The sequence below is a fragment of the Myotis daubentonii genome, chromosome 1 (assembly GCF_963259705.1).
Source record: "Myotis daubentonii chromosome 1, mMyoDau2.1, whole genome shotgun sequence".
In the NCBI taxonomy this organism is placed as follows: domain Eukaryota; kingdom Metazoa; phylum Chordata; class Mammalia; order Chiroptera; family Vespertilionidae; genus Myotis; species Myotis daubentonii.
Window position 1 is genome coordinate 193,461,340 of NC_081840.1, and position 19,056 is coordinate 193,480,395.

The 19,056-nt window shown below is 36.1% G+C and overlaps 1 protein-coding gene across 1 annotated transcript in view; it reads left to right on the forward strand.

Annotated features, from left to right (window-relative positions):
* The first annotated feature begins 2,142 nt into the window (after positions 1-2,142).
* The window catches only part of TECRL (trans-2,3-enoyl-CoA reductase like), an 82,332-nt gene continuing 65,418 nt past the window's right edge, over positions 2,143-19,056 (forward strand). The window contains exon 1 of the mRNA XM_059682382.1: positions 2,143-2,376. Coding sequence (XP_059538365.1) covers positions 2,143-2,376 — 234 coding nt within the window. The remainder of the gene's footprint in view (positions 2,377-19,056) is intronic.

The following is a 19,056-nucleotide window of genomic DNA, read 5'->3' on the forward strand; positions in this document are numbered from 1 at the left end:
AACCTGCTCTCCCTCTGGTAGTCACCGTACTGTCATCTGTTTCTTTGAGTGTTTCTTAATCTGTTTTCTTTATTTTTTATATCCTTGACAGTTTTTAAGTGTTAGGTATTTTGTAGATTTCCTCCCAAGTAGTGTGTGCCTGATGTTTTCTCACGGTTAAGCTGAGGTCAGGAACATTTGGAAGAATATGACAGATGTGAAGTGTCCTCAGTTTATATCAGTGGGTACATGATATCAACATGACTTTTCATGGTGATATTAGACTTGGCCTCTTGGTTAAAATACTGCCTGTCTTCCAGTTTTCTCCACTATAAAGTTTCTATTTTCTTTTTCCATTAATTAATTTTTGTCAGTTTGTCATTAAGTGAACACTACACTCAAGGGGGAAGTATCTTTATATATTATTTGAAGTTCTTGTGTAAGAAAATTCCATTTCTTGTCCCTATTTATTTATTTATTTATTTATTTATTTATTTAATCAAGTATACTAATAAAAGGGTAATATGCTAATTAGACCGGGAGACCTTCTGGGAGACCTTTTGGACATCCTTCTGGACAAAGCCATGGTGGCGGGACTGAGACAGAGGTGATTAAGGGCGATCAGGCCGGCAGGGAGGGCCATTGGGGTGAGCAGGCCAACTGGGGGGGCAGTTAGGGGTGAGCAGGCCGGCAGGCAGAGGTGGTTAGGGGCAATCAGGTAGGCAGGCAGACAGGCAGGCAAGCAGTTAGGAGCCAGCAGTCCTGGATTGTGAGAGGAATCCGGCAGTCAGAAATCCCCTGAAGGGTCCCAGGTTGGAGAGGGTGCAGGCCGTGCTGAGGGACACCCAGCCTTTCATGCACGAATTTTGTGCACTGGGCCACTAGTGTATTTGTAATGGTATGGACTGTTATTATTTGAGTTTATATTGTTCTTTGAATTAGAATATGTTATCATCAGTATTTATTTTCTTACTTGAATTATTGCAGCTTTGTTAAGGAGAGATCTATAAGTTTGGCTCCTGTGTCCTTTTGACAATTCCCTTTTTTAAATAGAAACTATCTATAAAGATACATTATATGAGCTGTAGTTATGTCATTTTAATATAATGCAATAGTAGTTTACACAAGCCATACAATTAGCATCACATCTTTCTCCCTATACCCTTAATATACACTTATTAGTGATTGATTGATTTAGTACATGTTTATTGTGCACCTACTGTGTGCCAGACATGATTCTAGGCACTGGAGACAGCTTAGGGGATGAGATCAGAGATTTAACAAGGTGCTGATGAAGCAGATCCTTGTGGACCTTTGAAGAGAACTTTGGATTTTTTGTTACATAAGATAGAGAGCCCCTGCAGGGTGTTGAGCAAATCATTGCATCATCTGCTTTAATATAGACAGACATTGATCACTGTAGCTGCTGTGTTAAAAAGAGACCATAGGTGGGCCAATGTTGATGCAGGAAGACAAGTTTGGAAGAGCAATTATAATGCTTAGTACTGATATTGCATACAAGTTCAATGTTAAAATCAGGCTTAATTCCTTTTCATTAAGTTATAAAATTGCTTTCTGCATATTCTAATCTAATAGACAACTTGCCACCTTCTGATCCTTGTATGGAGGGAATAATTTATTCATTTTCTGTCAGATAGATGTACATTAAAAACATGCCACAGGACTTTATCTTAGGCAGCATATATAAAAATTATTATATAATAATGTATTACGTGTTTCTAAATTTAACTATGAGATTGCACTAAGCTAATTTCCAATACTTTTAAATATGAATATGTGCATAATAATATATGTGTTTGAAGATTAGTGCATCCAGAATTCAGAGATAATAAAAAAAATTGTCTAGCCCATTCTTGCTTTGGAATTTCAGATACCATTTTAAAAGCAGAGATAAAAGGAGAAAGCAAGGAACAACTTGAATGCTGGTAAAGTAAGCCTCTACATTGCAGCAGTTCACAACGGTGTGTTATATATAGAAAGAAGATCAGTCATTGGTTTTAATCCTGCTAAATAAAACGGAACTATTGGAATGGCATGCCACTTGACCTTTCGGATTTCAGAAGCAGTATATAACTGGTGTGAAGGAAAAACACTTGGAAAGTGTCTTCTCTGACATGACAGATTCTCCTGGAGGTTCACACAATGTTCAAAAGGCAGAAGTCCCTTGTTTCAGAAAGCAGGAGAGACCTTTCTTCCCCAGGAGCTACAAGGTCCACAGCGAAGAATGACATGAGAAAATTTCAGTCTTTTTCCCAACTTATACTTTCAGCGGGCCCTCTAAAGTCAGCTCCAGCAGTGAAACATTCAAAAGCAGCTCACTTTGAGATTGAAATACTTGATGCGCAAACAAGAAAGCAGATATGTATTGTGGATAAGGTGAGTTTGTTTATTTAAATGTCTCTTCTTTGCTACAATGATGATGAATCTCTAAAATGCTGACCAGACTGTAGTAAAACACATTCCTGGCTTTTAGTGCTTTTCTTTTTTAATGAGCAGGATAGATACTTTATACATAGTTTCAGTAGGAGAAATTTACTGCATTTCGCATAATCAATTTAAATGGTAGCTAATAAATATTAACTCGACCATTGTCAGGAGGCAAAATTTTCACTGTTCGCCTTCTCATTGTACATGAAAAAAATGCCTCCACATTTTTCTCTTCATGCACTTGAATATTCATATTATCAGAGAGTTGTAATAATATTTGTAGAAAATAGCAAGCAAAGGTCACTGAAATTACTAAAAATTCTATTTAACATATATGATGAAGTCTCTCCATTAAAAATTATTTAATATTGATTTAATTATTTGTCTTGAAAAACGAACATCTTGCTTTTTATAAAAGGTTTACTTATTTCAAAACCACAGTTTCTTGCTTTATGTTACCCACTTATATTCAGAGCACAGATGTTTCACTGAAGATAAAATATATACTTTCTAGCTTACATAATATTGTGTACATTGTAGATAACATATGCATGTATAATATTTCAAACACTTTTAGTCTTTCAGAAGTTTGAAAAGACATGAGTAGTTTAACTTATTATGAGAAATATTGATATTTTAAATAAAATGTTCATTTATTTTTCTTTACTGAAGTTTAGTTTTTGCTTTTGTTCTAAAAATAAAAGTGAATCACTGATTCCATTTAACTAATCTCTAGCCTTGTTTCTAGATAAAAAGGGAAGAGAAGTACTTGTTTACTGTTTTAATTGGCAAGAAAATAATATATATTCTCTTATTTAGTAATTATAACTTATTATTGGTTTATTTTGAGGTTATATTAACTTTTAATTATTGATGGAAATGAAAAATAAAGCACTTTTTCAAGTTCATAGAGGACATAAGTGCAACCTAGAATTAAAACCATTTTATGCAACTCTGAATCATATTATTTTTATTTAGTACCATTGGGGCCATATATGCATGATGAATATATATTTTATGTATAAACAATTATAACTTATTAATTTCATACACAGCATAAGCTATTCTGTCATTTCAGTAAAGATTTTATATTTTTGCATTATACAAAAGCAAGACAAAAATAATATAATCTGGAAGTTGCTGACACGTTTTGAATGCTCACCATTCAAAAAGCTTTAAAATAATACACTTAAATTAAGGGAAATATGGCAATCAATTTGATGCATGTTAAATTGGTCAAGGATTTACAAAGATGAAGATCCTAAAATGAGACTGGTTATTGTATGCGTTCTGATATGTATTTAAACCTTGACCAAAAATCGACATTAAAATACTGAAAAGCGGATGTGCTCCTAATTGTTTTCCTCACATTTATATCTCATGTTATTGTGATTTCATCTGAAGCTAAGACATGGTATTTTACATTCTAGCAATATTTAAATTGCAAAAAAATTAAGCATCCAGAAATCCAGCATTTTGTGGAGATATGTATTTGGCTCAGGAATCTCATATTTGAAATGTAAGATTCCTGGTATTTGCAATTCCAGTAGCAAACTTTTAGGGGAAACTCAGTAAGCTAGACAGGATATTAGTTTTGAATGCCTTACCAACCTTTATTAGACAATCAACACCATATGATATACAACTTACTACATACAAACCTTTGTCTTGCCAGTAGAATTGGATTTTATTTAATCTTATTTTAATTTTGTAATATGGTAAATTATCTCACAGTGATAGCATGACTTTTAAAAGAAAAAATCTTAATTTACTTTTTTGTTGTTGTTTCATGATTCTTACTAGTTCATTTTGTAACCATGAGAAAGATTTATTGCGTTTGCTCTTCAAAATATTGTTTTTCTTAGACAAATTAATAGTTATATTAACAGTAAGGTCATGTTAAGTGCCTTTCATTGCATTTAGCTCTATCCAGCATATAAGAGAAGTGTTGCTTATGACGTAGTCCTTATCTTTCAGTAAGTACTGTCTAATAAAGTTACAGGTCATGTACTTTGGAAGTATGCATAGCTGCACCGAATCCCTGCCACATCAATCACATTTATCAAGGTTCAGGAAAGTCACTGAGTTGCTGAACCCAGGACCATTATTTAGAATATAGGTTAATAAAAATCTATTTGTAAGTGCATAGTGAAGAGGAGGAAAATGATATTTAACAGGCTTAGCATAGTACCTTGCACAGAATAGGAAAAATATTTTTGTAGTTTTAATAATCATTTACAGAGATAAATTTAATGTATGTAAAAATCTAAGAAAAAATAGGTTCACCCTTGTCATACTGACACAGAATCAGAATTTCAATTTGACTTCTTAATGATTATACATTAACATGATTTATTAAATGTAAATGTTTAGGTATCTTGAATAGGATGTATGTTCTTAGTAATATATGCTGAGCTCTGTAGAAATTGTGTTTGTATCTAAATATTATAACATCAACCTCAGAATGGATAAAGAATGTACTAAGGATATTCATGAGACCAAGCCATTGAGAGAATTCCCTGGATTAAAGAAAATATATGGAATCGTGTTCTTCTACGCGTGCTCGCGCATGTGTACACACACACACACACACACACACACACACACACACACACACACACACTAAACACTTTCAATTGCCTTAAATATCTTCTTTAGCTTGTGCCCCATTTCCCTCACTATTTTCATTTCATCTTCCCATCATTTATCTTCTATTTTATCCTAACCACACTCCATTCAGGTATCTTCCTCTGTTACTTTCCAGGATATGAACTTGCTGAGGTCACCAGAGGCAGTGGTAAATACCTTGCTAAATCCAAAGGTCAATTCTCATACTTCATCTTACGCAGTATATGAGGAACTTATGAGCATTTGCCATTGTTAAGTACATCCTCTTTAAGACACTTTTGCTATTTGAGTTCCAGGATAATACTACACAGATGGTTTAAAATCAACTTTATGGGCTCCTCCCTTTTCTCTTGCTTCTTCTTTATCTGACTTATTAGGTGTGGACTGTCACCAACTCAGTCATCAGAACTTCTCATATTAGGTAATCATCTCTCTCTCTCTCTCTCTCTCTCTCTCTCTCTCTCTCTCTCTCTCTCTCTCTCTCTCCTATCTATCATCTCTCAGCAATCTATTTAATCTATCTACCTATCTATCTAAATGTTTACTAGGCATCTCATAGTTAGCATATCCAAAACTCAACATTTGATCATCTCAAAAACTGTTTCCACAAGATTTTTTAGGTCACTAAGTGGAATCACATTTTTCAAATAGCTCAAGGCAAGCACTTAGAGGCATCACAACTTATCTAATCTCACAACACATATGCAATCCATCTTCATGGTTGTGCCTTCACATATATCCAGACAATGAAAAATTTTAACCACCTCTCCTGCTAGAACTCCTGGTTTTTTCTTCTGTTTCAGCCCTTAGTACCTTCAAATATATTCCCTACACTGCAACAGAACAAGCCTGTTATATTGTATCAGATTATATCATTCACTACTCAAAACTAGTCAATGTTTTCCTTTAGGTCTTGACTCAACTGTCACTTCCTTTCTTGTGGCTTTTCCTTACTACTTACTTAAAATTTCAAAATCTGGCAATATATTCCATTACCATTCCTTGCTCTATTTCTTTAATAGCACTTATTTATTTTTTCATTTTGTTTATTATTTTGCCTACTTTTTTATGCCAGCTTCACAAAGTCAGGGATTTGGTTTTTATCACTCCTGTATATCCAACATTTAGAACAGTGTTTGGCACAAATAAAACATTTAACCAATATGTACTAACTAAAACAATTACCCTCTAAAAGATATGTGTTTTTTATAATGCACTCTTGTTTAGCACTGATAGTGTTAAGATAGAGAAATATAGTATTTAAAAATAGATTTTACTATTTTCTAAATCAAATTGTCAATGGAATAAATGTAAATATATTCCTAGAAAAAGCATTTAAATCATCCATTCTACTAAATGCCCAAATTCCTCTTGGCTTGCTACAAACAATGATGTATATGATTTAACTTTGAATTAGTGTATAACTTGCTAAACAGTTACATTATAATTACAAAATCTAACAAGATTTTCACAAAGGTGACAATACAGATGGGGATATTTAACTAATTTAGTTATTTCCCATGAATGATAAAAAAATGACTAACCAAGAATAAGGTAGAGAATAGATTTATATATTGTTAAATATCATTCTTAAATATTTATTGGAACATCAAAAATGTAATGAAAATATTAATTTTAAAAATTTAACAATGAATTATTTCTAGTTGCTAATTATCTCTGTCTCACTTCTATTTTGTAAAATGTCAGAAGCTTATCTTGAGATAAGTCAATGATTCAAGAGCATGGCTAGAACTCTAAAAGCTTGGGTTGATAAACGTTTCCAATATCATCCCATTCTTTTTTCTTTAATTTTTTTTCCAAGGAACTTGACCACAGGAGCCCTCTTTCTCCTATTGTTTAATTTGTTTTATGTCAAAACTCTCAAAAGCCTTTCAAAAACTCTTACAAATAAAATAAAGCCCCCAATAAATCTCCAATCCTTCTTACAGTAAAATACCAGCTCTTACCAGAAAATAGTAGAGAGAATTATAGTGCAGTAAGACTACATAAAAATTGCACTTTTAATACTTAGTTAGAAATTTTGAGAATCCTTAATTTCTGACATTACCACTTTATTATTGCCTCTTGGGCAAGCTACTTAGCACATCAGTGCTCCCAGTTGTTCATCTGAAAGGGGGAATGGCACCTGTTTTAAAATGGCCTCATGACAGTTTTCTGAATTTCACATATAAATTACATTATTTACTTTTATTTCTGTTCTTCTCCATCATCATCCTGCTCCTCTTTTTTCTTCCATATTTCCTACCCCACCCCTTTTTCCCATCCCTACCTCTTTTTCCCCCTCCTCCTCAGTGCCCTTTCTCCTACTTCTTACTATGTAGCATAATATACTAATAGTTGAAAGCTTATAAACTTCGGATTGAGTCATAGCAGAATTTATGTCTGACTGCTTTATCTTTTTCCATGGACATGATCCAATATCTCTGCACTTTATTACTATTTTCTATAAAATGATTTAAGTATCATTATTGCCCTTTATAGGAGAGAAATTATGGTGCAGAGAATTGAAATGAAGAACTTAATGTGTGTTAGAACCAAGTTATGAACCTGGCCAGTGCATGTTCTGTGCCTTGCTCTCAACTATTATACACCCACTTGACAGATAATGAGTTGTCATGAGCCAAAATTCCCATGCTCAGTTTGATCTCATGACTGAGCAGTCTGACTTCTGACACAGACATTGTGTTTCAGGATAAAGATGATGTTTTTAAGGGATGTCTTCTTGCCCTTTTATTTGAGACAAAAGAAAGTTCTTAAGCATTTTTCCTATCCACACTAATAATAGACAAATATGTAAATTGGCCATACCTCCACGATGCCCCACAGCCAATCAGGAAGGAATATAAAAATTAGTGGGACAAAGATGATGGTAGCCACAGAGCTAGTCAGAGTTGGGGGAGGCTTGGGTCACCCTCAGCGACGGAGGAAGCCAAGCTTCCCGCCTGCCTGGGCTGGCCACTGAAGGAGGTGCCTGTGGACAGTGGCCACAGAGCCTGCCTGAGCAAGTGGGAGGCTTGGGTTGCACAGGCAGGCAGATGAGGGAGGGGCCTGCAAACAGCCCTCAGCCCCTCATCCAGGCTGGCCACACCATCATCGGTGTGAGGGTCCCCAGTGGGGGGCATGGCCAGCCTTAAAACAGCCATCAGCCCCTCACCCAGGCTGGCCAGGCACCCCAGCAGGGACCCCCACATTGAAGGGGGTGTGGCCAGCCTGAAAATAGCCCTCAGCCCCTTACCCAGGCTGGCCATGCCCCCATGGGGTGAGGGTCCCCGCTGGGGGGCGTGGCCAGCCTGCAAACTGCCCCAACCCCTCACCTAGGCCGTCACTATCCCTGGTGGGGACCCCCACCCCAATGGGGGCATCGCTGGCCTGCAAACCACCACAGGCCCCTTGCCCAGGCTGCCCCACCCCGCAAGGGAAACCCCACCCTGATCTGGGATACCCTTCAGGCAAACCAGCCAGCCGCCACCTGTGTACCAGGCCTCTATCTATACTAAGAAAAGGGGAATATGCTAATTAGACTGGGAGACCTTCCAGGAGACCTTCTGGACATTCTTCTGGACAAAGCCATGGTGGCAGGGCCAAGGTAGAGGCAGTTAGGGGCCAAAAGGGGAGGGCAGTTGTGGGTGATCAGGCCAGTGAGAGGGCCATTAGAGGTGATCAGGCCAGCAGGGGGTCAGTTGTGGGTGAGCAGGCCATTAGTGGGGGTCAGTTGGGGGAGATCAGGCTGGCAGGGGGGCATTTGGGGATGAGCAGGCCAGTGGGGAGGGCAGGTGTTGGCAAACAGGCCACCTGAGGGAGTAGTTGAGGATGAGCAGGCCGGCAGTTGTGGGCAAGCAAGCCAGTAGGCAGAGTGGTTAGGGGCAATCAGGCAGGCAGACAGGTGAGCAGTTAAGAGCCAGCAGTCCCGGATTGTGAGAGGGATGTCTGACTGCCGGTTTAAGCCTGATCACACCAGTATCGGGCCTAAACTGGCAAGCAGACATCCACTGAGGGGTCCCAGATTGGAGAGGGTGCAGGTTGGGCTGAAGGACACACCCCACCAGCACGAATTTTGTGCATTGGGCCACTAGTTTTTTATATGTAGACATAAAATAACATTAGTTAACATTCAAACCTAGAAATTAAGAAATTTATTTAAAGTCCCTTTTAATAATAAGTTAAATACAAAATGTGCTATCAAGATTTGTATCATTAAAAGTTACAAAATTGAGATTTTTTACCAAAAGAGATGATGAAGAAAGTTGTTTTCTGTGAAACCAGGGGAGCTCCAACATCCACCCCTCTTTTTGGATGTACTTGGGAATTTCATAATACTGCAGGCAGTTCTAATTTTAAAAGAATTAGTGCTCTTAGATTTATCTCATAAAATGTAATTTTATTATATTAACAGTTATATGTCATGAGAGGAAATGTGGCACAGTGGTTTATGTTCTGAGTGCAGATATATTTGTGCCTTTATTAGACACAAATAATTTTTTGCAAAATATTATGTAAATTCTCAAATTATTGTTTTATTATCTATGTTACTGAACTACTCTGACTCTTGGTATTCCTTTATCAAAAGTAGGGCAAATATCTGTCTTCCAGGATTAAGTAAGGATTCTATATTTGTAACTAAAATGTAAAGCCATGTGTGCACATGGTTAGTTGTGCACAAATGAATGTAATATTTTAGATAATTCCAGCATATTACAAATATGATTATTCCACTGAAGTGAGGAAAATAATGGAATTAATGCATCTCTAATATGACTATAATATTTAAGCACTTTTAGAATGATAGTCATTATTAACATTTTTTGAAATGATTCAGAAGCATTTTAGAATTGGAAAGCATAGTCACAGAGTCAATCTTTGTAGTATCAATATCTATCTTTTTATAACCAACTCTCTTATCCCAAATAATATCAATCTGTTACTTATATTATGGTATACCATGAAAGATGCCAGTGAAGGTATAACCATTGCATACAATGTAACAGTAGGGAAAAAATAAACTCTAGAAAACAATGCATGAATAACATTTACAAAACAAATTTTAAAAAGCTATTTTTATTTATGCTTAAACTATAAAGAAGACATAATTTCTATCTACTAATACATGAGATACAATGATACTCCATTTAGGAAGTCTACATACATAAATAAGTTTTAGAGGATGCATCTAGAAGAGTTGAACTTTACCAGATTCAGTGGCTCTCAAACTCTCTGTTATGAGACTTTACAGGGGTCCTCAAACTTTTTAAACAGGGGGCCAGTTCACTGTCCCTCAGACCGTTGGAGGGCCGGACTATAGTTTTAAAAAAATCTATGAACAAATTCCTATGCACACTGCACATATCTTATTTTGAAGTAAAAAAAAAACAAAACGGGAACAAATGCAATATTTGTATTTGCATGTGGCCCGCGGGCCGTAGTTTGAGGACCCCTGCTTTAGAATATCACAATGAAGTATTTATTAATTCTTTAGATATTTGTGGAGTTACTTCTCTAGTGCTCTATTAGGTGTTTGAGATAAGGCATTCACTCATACAAATGCAGTTCATATCTTCATCGATTTTATTCTCTCCTGCAGAAGTCAAACAATGTAGATCTAATTCTAAGTGCAAAGATATCTCTATAGTGAGAGAAAAAACAAGGCAATTTTGAGTGGTAAACAGAGATAACTTTTTGGTGAAAGGAATATAATATTGCATTATCATTTTATTTTAGTTAAATTAAGTTTAAGTAGGACTTTACTGTTTGGATATATAATATATTAATAACTTCTACGTGTAAAACTGTTATGAAATTGTCAAAATAATAGTTGCTAAGTGGAGAACATGTTGCCAGAAGTTGAGCTGTGGTTCAACAATAGACAAGAGAAACTGAAATAGCCAAATTCTCACAGGTCCTGGAGGAAGTACACGCCCTACTCTGAGGGCTAAATGGAGGTCATGGCAGAGTGCAGACAGAGAGGAGGCAGGATCTGCGGCACATGCCTCTTTCAGGGTCCATGGATGGAATGCTTTCAGATTCCTGCGCTAAAACTGAATTGATCAATTCAAAGAGCAGGATTTTAGTAAACCCCAAAGGGTCTTATCTAAGGCGCACACAAGGACAATGGACTGGGAGGCAGAGGGGCTGTTGATCACAGTGCTGCTGGGAAAATTATATCAGGAATGTACATTTACTTGTGACTCTGGGGGCCACTATCTAGGGCAGGGTTGGGCAACCCCTGGCACGCGTGCCAAACATGGCACGCCAGTAACTTTTGCTGGCACGCGAAACACTCTCTTATAATCTTCCATTTACAATTTTTTTCTTAATATCGACTTTTTAATTTTTTCGATAAATTCAGTGTAGGTGCATCTTAGATAAATCAATAATTTTACATAACAAGTTATCTTAAAGACCATAGATATGGATTGATGAGAGAGGGGAAGAGCAATTTCTATGCCTCTGCCTTAACTCTCCCTGTCTTCCTAGATCTGACCAGTGTTTTGGTTTCATCCACATGCGCTTGTGAATCTTTGTTCTCAGTGATGAATTTTGTTAAGTCTCGTAATAGGAGTAGCCTGACGGATGAAAGTAGTAGCTCGTGCATATCTCTGAAGGTCACGAAATATAAACCTGATGTAAAATCTCTGTCATCAGTGATGCAGCAGCAAAAGTCCCACTGATGATATCAAACGGAGTCATAAAGTTTTCTGTCGGACTATCAGTGTACATGTATACATTAAAAAATAAATGTATTTTTCATCATCATATACTGTGTTTTTGTCGCTCGAATGAATTTTATTATTTCTTCAAGGTTCTTCACATATGTACAGCTTAAGAGATATCAAGTAGGCGTAACACGTTCTCAAAAAATTAGGGTTGGCACCCAGAAGAATTTTGAGTCAGAGATTTTGCTGGTTTTGGCACGCACTCACAAAAAGGTTGCCCACCCCTGATCTAGGCTGTGTGCTAGCATGAGGGGCTGGTGTCAGTTTAAAGTCACTGTAGGCTGTTGATACTAAGGTAGCAGTAGCATGGAGTAGCTTAGCTAAACTCTTGATAAAACATGAAGATGTGCATGCTGTACAATTATCAAAAAGTTGACGATGAAGGGATTCATAGTTCTTTTAATATCTAACAGCTCAAACAGAAAAGATAAAGACAGTGCCTACATAATACATTACTGGGAAATACTTTTGTTTTGACCTTCTGTTTGTTTTTTGTTTAGAAATTAAAGGCAAGTGATATATTATGCATCTACCATGTTAAGATTAACATTTTACTGGTACTTTTTGGAACCTTAACAAATAACTATCCAAATAATTACTTAATTTATTTCTGTGACCTTAGTGAATTCTTAACACATTTCTATTGTTCCTCTCATGCATCTTAGTGTTCAAAGTTATTACTGACAAAGTTATTACTTCCCTGTAACTATTCCTCATAAAATTAAGAGTTAAAAAATGAGCAATAACTTAAGGCAAAATGAAGAAACACAAATTCCATCCCTAGCCAGTTTGGCTGAGTGGATAGAATGTCGTCCTCTCACATTGATATTTCTCTCTGTCTTTTCCTTCCTCTTCCACTCTCTCTAAAAATCAATGGGGAAAAATCCTCGGGTGAGGATTAAAAAAAAAAAATTTCATTACTTTATATTTTAAACTAGATGCCTGGTGCACGAATTTGTGTATGGATGGGGTCTGGCCCGCCCTGATCTGGGGGTGGGGGGCACAGGAGGTTGGCCAGCTGGCCCCGCCCTCGATCAGAGTGGGGGGGGCTTAGGGGAGGGGCCATGGCAGTTTGGCCAGCTGCTCTGGAACCAGTTGGCCTGCCACAGTGCACATCATAGTGACCAGTCATTCTGGTCATTCCAGTCGCTTGGCTTTTATATATATATAGATTAAAGACTTCAGAGAGAGGTTTGAAGGGGCAATATTGCAGCAATTGGACACTAATATTTATACCACATTAAGACTTTTCATGCCCTCACACCTCATGTTTCTGGACACAAATGTGGCTCACTGAGGTCTTAAGTCTGCATTATCAAGAGTATAGGCATAATGATATATTTTTGCTAGAATTTGTATAATAACTGCATCTAAATTCAACATAGCCCTAAATTATACATAAACATAAGTGATCTTTGATTCATGTATATTAACATTTCATCTTACTTTCTGCTGTGAAAATTATGCTATTTGCATGACTACATTTCAAGAGCTCAAAAGTTTAGAGGGCAATCATTGTTTGAAGTTGGTACCCCTAAAATGTTTTCACAGTTGATTATGATTAAGTATAAACTACAAGAATATCTTACAGGAACATCATCCTAGAACACTGTAAATCCTTCATGTCTCCTTTGCTCTCTTTTTCTCTTCTTTCCTGATTGTTTTTTCCTTCATATCCATTAAAAAATACAAATTTTTCAGTTGTTAGGCACAGACACTGTGAGCACCAGGATGAAAAACAAATCAAACAAACCAAATACAGGGTGGGGAAAAGTAGGTTTACAGTTATGAGTACATAAAACAGAGTTTAGTTTTGTATTATTGTTTATTAATTATTATATTGTTTCCATATGAACAAGTGTAAACCTACTTTTGCCATATCCTGTATATTCCTTTCCCTTAGATGTTCACAGTATTGTGATTGGTAATAACATGTAAGTAGTCCCACACAAGATAGTATAACACAAACTAAAACAGGTATGAACAAAGTGGTGCTGAGCCCAGACAGATAATATTCTTTTCTTTTGACGACATTGAGAGTGGCTCTAGAAATCTCTTCCAGTCATAAACAGTCCCAGCACACTGGGGGACCATCGTGGGGATATTTCTAAGAGTAAAGTGTCATCTCTTAAAGGAAACACGATCTCCTCTCAATGCCTTCCATCCTGAGCCTCTCAGGCTTTGACTGAAGGCACATTGCTAGAGAGACCTCTATGGAGAATTTAGGAAGGGATGTGAAGATGAGTTCCCTACCCACTTAAGTTTTTCAAAGGTGCAAATGTGTCAGGCTCCATCCCATTAGTATATTATATTTTATTAGTGGATTTTTTATACTGACAATCATCAAATAATTTTCAATCCCTGTTGATCTACTGGGATTCAACTGAGTAATCTGAGCCCAGAAGTCTGTAGCCACATAAAGCCTATGAATGTCACACTCGTTTATTTCCCTATGAGAAGTTAATTCTCTTTGACAGATTTATTTTGAACTGCCTATTACATCTAGATAACAGATATTTTGAGAATTGATCTTAGTCTTATATCAAAGAAGGCTATACCTCTGCCTTCTTATAAACTCATCATTCTAACATCATTTTGTGAAAAGAGTAAATCCATTATTACCTGTCCTTTTTTTTTCTTATTGCAGTTTAAGTGTTCTCCTTCCACACTTTTACTGCCTCCAAACACTTAATATTGCTTCATGTTTGGGTGTTTCTAACTTTGCCATTATTGGTTATTTGATTTTAAAAAATCAAAGTGTAATATAATTTGTAATTTATTTTAGCAAAACACTGGATGAGTTACTGGCTGCCTAATTGAGTCCTTTCATGGTCAACACTGGTCTCCCTGCCATTGAATATAGATTTATTACCTGCTTCTCATAAACTTCATTTAATAAGATTATGTTATAATCCAAATTTAATTTAATCAGGAGTTTAACACAGAACCCTGAGGCCTTTATTTAGATGACAGGCTCCTCATTTTTATAGATAGGCAATTTCAAAAAGCTCTCACTCTAAAATTTTTCATAAATTACTTTGATTTTAAGAGATATCTTATGTAGAAAAAAATTTAACTCTTGATATGGTAAGAAAAACATAAACAACAGAATAGCCACAACTGAGCTGTTCATTGCTGAAATAAAATCTGCTTTATTTTAAAATGGTAACAAAACATTTGAATACTTTTTTATAATTAAAAATAGATTAATAAATACACTTATTTGCTTTTATTTTATTTTTAATTGATTCTTAGAGAGAGGAAAGGAAAGGGAGAAGGGAGAGACAGAAACATCAATGATGAGAGAGAATCTTTGATCGGCTGCATTCTACACACCCCCTACTGGGGATCAAGCCTGCAACCCGGCTTGTGCCCTGACCTTTTTCATCTCATGGCACACAAACTAATTACTACAATTCTGGGGCACACCAAAATATATATTTTTTTGCCAATTTGACAAAAAAAAATGCTGTAATTTTGATTTGTTCACACCAGATGGCTACTGTTGTGTTGGCTGTTGCCATGCTTTTACCTGAGAATCTAAGGGAAAAAAGGTCAGTGCCCCTGACTAAATAGTCAGTATTGCATGCTTTTAACATTTTTGTGTTACACCAGTCAGTTGTGGCACACTGATTAAAAATCATTGATTTAGAGGAGAAAAGTAAAAGTAAAACGTAAGTAAAAATGCTGTATAGAGACATTTCACTTGATAATGACCTGAATTAATCAATCTTAAAATATGATTCTCTAGGCTAGTTTAGTTCTATTTCCTGTGTCCCCAAACTGAGACATCAAGAGCTCTTGCCAGGTAGAAGCTGTACACTGGATATTATGTGTGTATGTGTGTGTGTATTTTCACACCTCTGCAGCTAATTATTTCTATTCAATTTATCTTATATTTTATTTCTCTCTGTGTCTTCATTGTTGAACACATTCCTTTTCTTCGCAAAGTTTACTGACAATTTTTGTATTGCACTTTGCCATTTTTCTGTAGAGTGAATTTCATGTGGTGGTTGTTTATTTTCCCTTACTAATTAAATTTCATTTCTCTAAGTAGGGTAAACAATATTCTGGAGACATCTGCTCATTTCAAGAAGTTCCTGAAGAAGTTTTAAAAGCAGCAATAGTACAAATTTTTATTTTTTATGTGTGAACTGTTGCCTTTGCCTAATTATGTCTTTTCTAATTACTCACATATTTTGCATCAGTCCTAAAATGAGTAGACAATGTGCCCAGCTCTAAAATACATAATGTATAGGTGATGGAATGAGCAATGTTTTAAGATATGCCCATGCTGTAGCCTCATGACTATTTATCTATGAGGTTGAAGAGGCCAAGACACAGCAAGTGATTGCAAGACCAAAGTCTCCCCTCCAATGGAGAATCACCTATGGGACTAATTATTTAATGAGCTATAGAAAGAGTCCAGCCTTAGTTTATCAAGCTGCCAACTCTCTAAAATCTCTTCCTGTTTGGACCATATCCAATTAAGCAATAAATCATTTTATTCTATATCTCCTCACTGAACTGTTACCATCCTAGTCACCATCACCTCTATAAGGTGGACTGATCTAAATGAGTCTTCACTGGACACCCACAGTGTATGTAGGAACACAAATACATACGCTATAGTTTCTATCAGATGTAGTTACAGCCCATCAGGTTCTACATTATCACCAGGTAAAATGCCATTTGGAATTCATCAGTGCATGATCATTTTAATTGTCACCTAGATTCTGTTTAATTTACAGAAGCCAGATTGATTCTTTTGTAAACCTAAGGTATCATGTCATTCCTCTGAAAAAAACCCTCCACCAAGTACACAATTCACTCATATCTCATATTCTAAAAGGTTAGATCTTTGCACCCTATCTCTCTGGTCATATCTTTATTCTATCTCTAAGTCACTCTACTGCAAACCCACTGGCCTGCTTGCCATTTCTCAGACACTCTTAGCATGGCGATCCCTTTGAGAAGTGGAGATGAGGAATACAACAAACATTTGCCAAAATAATCTATTTTGCTATAGAGCTTCAGTTTCCAAGAACCATTTAAATTATTCTTCTCTTGTTAGGACAAGAAATATATTTTAGAAAAAGGAGTGTTCTAATTAGATGGATTATAATATTATTTTTAAAGAGGTAGGTAAAAATCTTACTTTTTGAGAAAACCGGCTACCCATATTAGCTCATTTCCCAAAATATACTCTGTCTTAGTGTGAGCATTTCCTTGAATCACCAGTGGAATAAACGACACATTTTAATATTTTATGCATGATAAGTTTGTGTGTGTGTTTTTGCTGAAATTCAGTTTTACTGTTTCGTGAACTTTTTCAAAAGCAAATATAAAGTATCTTGAATACTTATGTAAATGTCAAATATTTGTGAATCAGAAGTAGTTACAAAATGAAATGCATGGCATGTTTGTTTCACAGTGATGCCATTTTTGTACATAAAATTTAAATTTTTAAGTGCCTTTTTAAAAGTTACATTTAATCAACATGTCTCTTAAAATGCCATCAGTAGAACAAAAAATAAACAAATTAATTAAACAACAGAGTTTTAAACTTATAGTTGATTTACAAACCTGATGTAAATTTTTGAAAGGTGAAAGTCACCCTCCTGAATTTGTTTGCAGCTTTTACAATGAAATAACCAAGCTACAGTCATGAACCACTTAAGTACAGGGATACCTTCTGACTAATGCATCATTAGGTGATTTAGTGAACATCATAGAGTGTGCTTACACAAACCTAGATGGTGAAGCTGACTACACACCCAGGCCATATGGGATAGCCCAGTGGTCAGCAAACTGCGGCTCATGAGCCACATGCGGCTCTTTGGCCCCTTGAGTGTGGCTCTTCCACAAAATACCACGTGCAGGAGCACACATACAGGGAACGTTGTGGAGTGAAAGAAGATGTAGTGTCAAGGATTGAGAAAGGTATGTTGAGATGGTTTGGTCATATAGAGAGGATGAACGAAAGGAGATAGACGAAACAAGTATACAAGACGAGTGTGGATGGGAGAGTTGGAAGGGGTCCACCTCAGCGAATGTACCTCAATCAGATTGAGGACGTTTTTAGCAAAGGCCAGCTTAGGAGTACCCTAATTAAGTTAATAACAATGTACTTACCTATATAGTTTAAGTTTAAAAAATTTGGCTCTCAAAAGAAATTTCAATCGTTGTACTGTTGATATTTGGCCCTCTTGACTAGTGAGTTTGCCGACCACTGGTATAGCCTATTGCTTCTATGCTTCCAGCCTGTTAGGCATATTACTGTACATGGTAACATGAGATTATATTAAGCACAAGAGAAAATTGTGCAGTCTAGAGACGAGATGGACACAAGATGTATGAGGCATACCATTTTACAGCAAACTTTTTAATATGTAGAAAAAATACACTCTAAAATAATGATAAAATGTATAGTATAGTAAATACACACACCAGTAACAAAGTCATTTATCATCAAGTATTATGTACTGGTGCACAATTGTATGTGCTATACTTTCATTTGCCTAACAGGTTTGTTTACAGCAGCATGATCACAAACACACGACTAATGTGTTGTGCTATGTCGTTAGAAGCCTACGATGTGTCACTGGGCAATAAGAATTTTTCAGCTCCATTACAATTTTGTGGAGATCATCATCCTATAAGCAGATCATTATCAATTGAAATGTCTCTATACAGCATTTTTACTTATGTTTTACTTTGACTTTTCTCCTCTAAATCAATGATTTTCAATCAGTGTGCCACAACTGACTGGTGTACCACAAAAATATTAAAAGCATGCAATACTGACTATTTAGTCAGGGGCACTGACCGTTTTTCCCCCTTAGATTGTCAAGTAAAAGCATAACAACAGCCAACACAACAGTAGCCATCTGGTGTGAACAAATCAAAATTACAGCATTTTTTTGTCAAATCAGCAAAAATATATATATATATTGGTGTGCCCCAGAATTGTAGTAATTAGTTTGTGTGCCATGAGATGAAAAAGGTTGAAAAATGCTGCTCAAAATGATTAATTTTTAATAGTTCTTTAGTTTTTGATAGCAAACTACTGAAAAACTGAGTATCTTAAAACAAAGACCATTTATTTATATCATTATTCTGTCATTTTATGATTTAGTTCTCTGCTGGGCTCACTCAAGTATGTGCAGTCAGTTGCCTAGTAGCTGGGTGACCCTCATCAGGGTGTTAGCTGGGAAGCTAGGTCAGGCTTCTCCACATGGTGCTGATCGAGGGTGTGATCAGAAAGAGT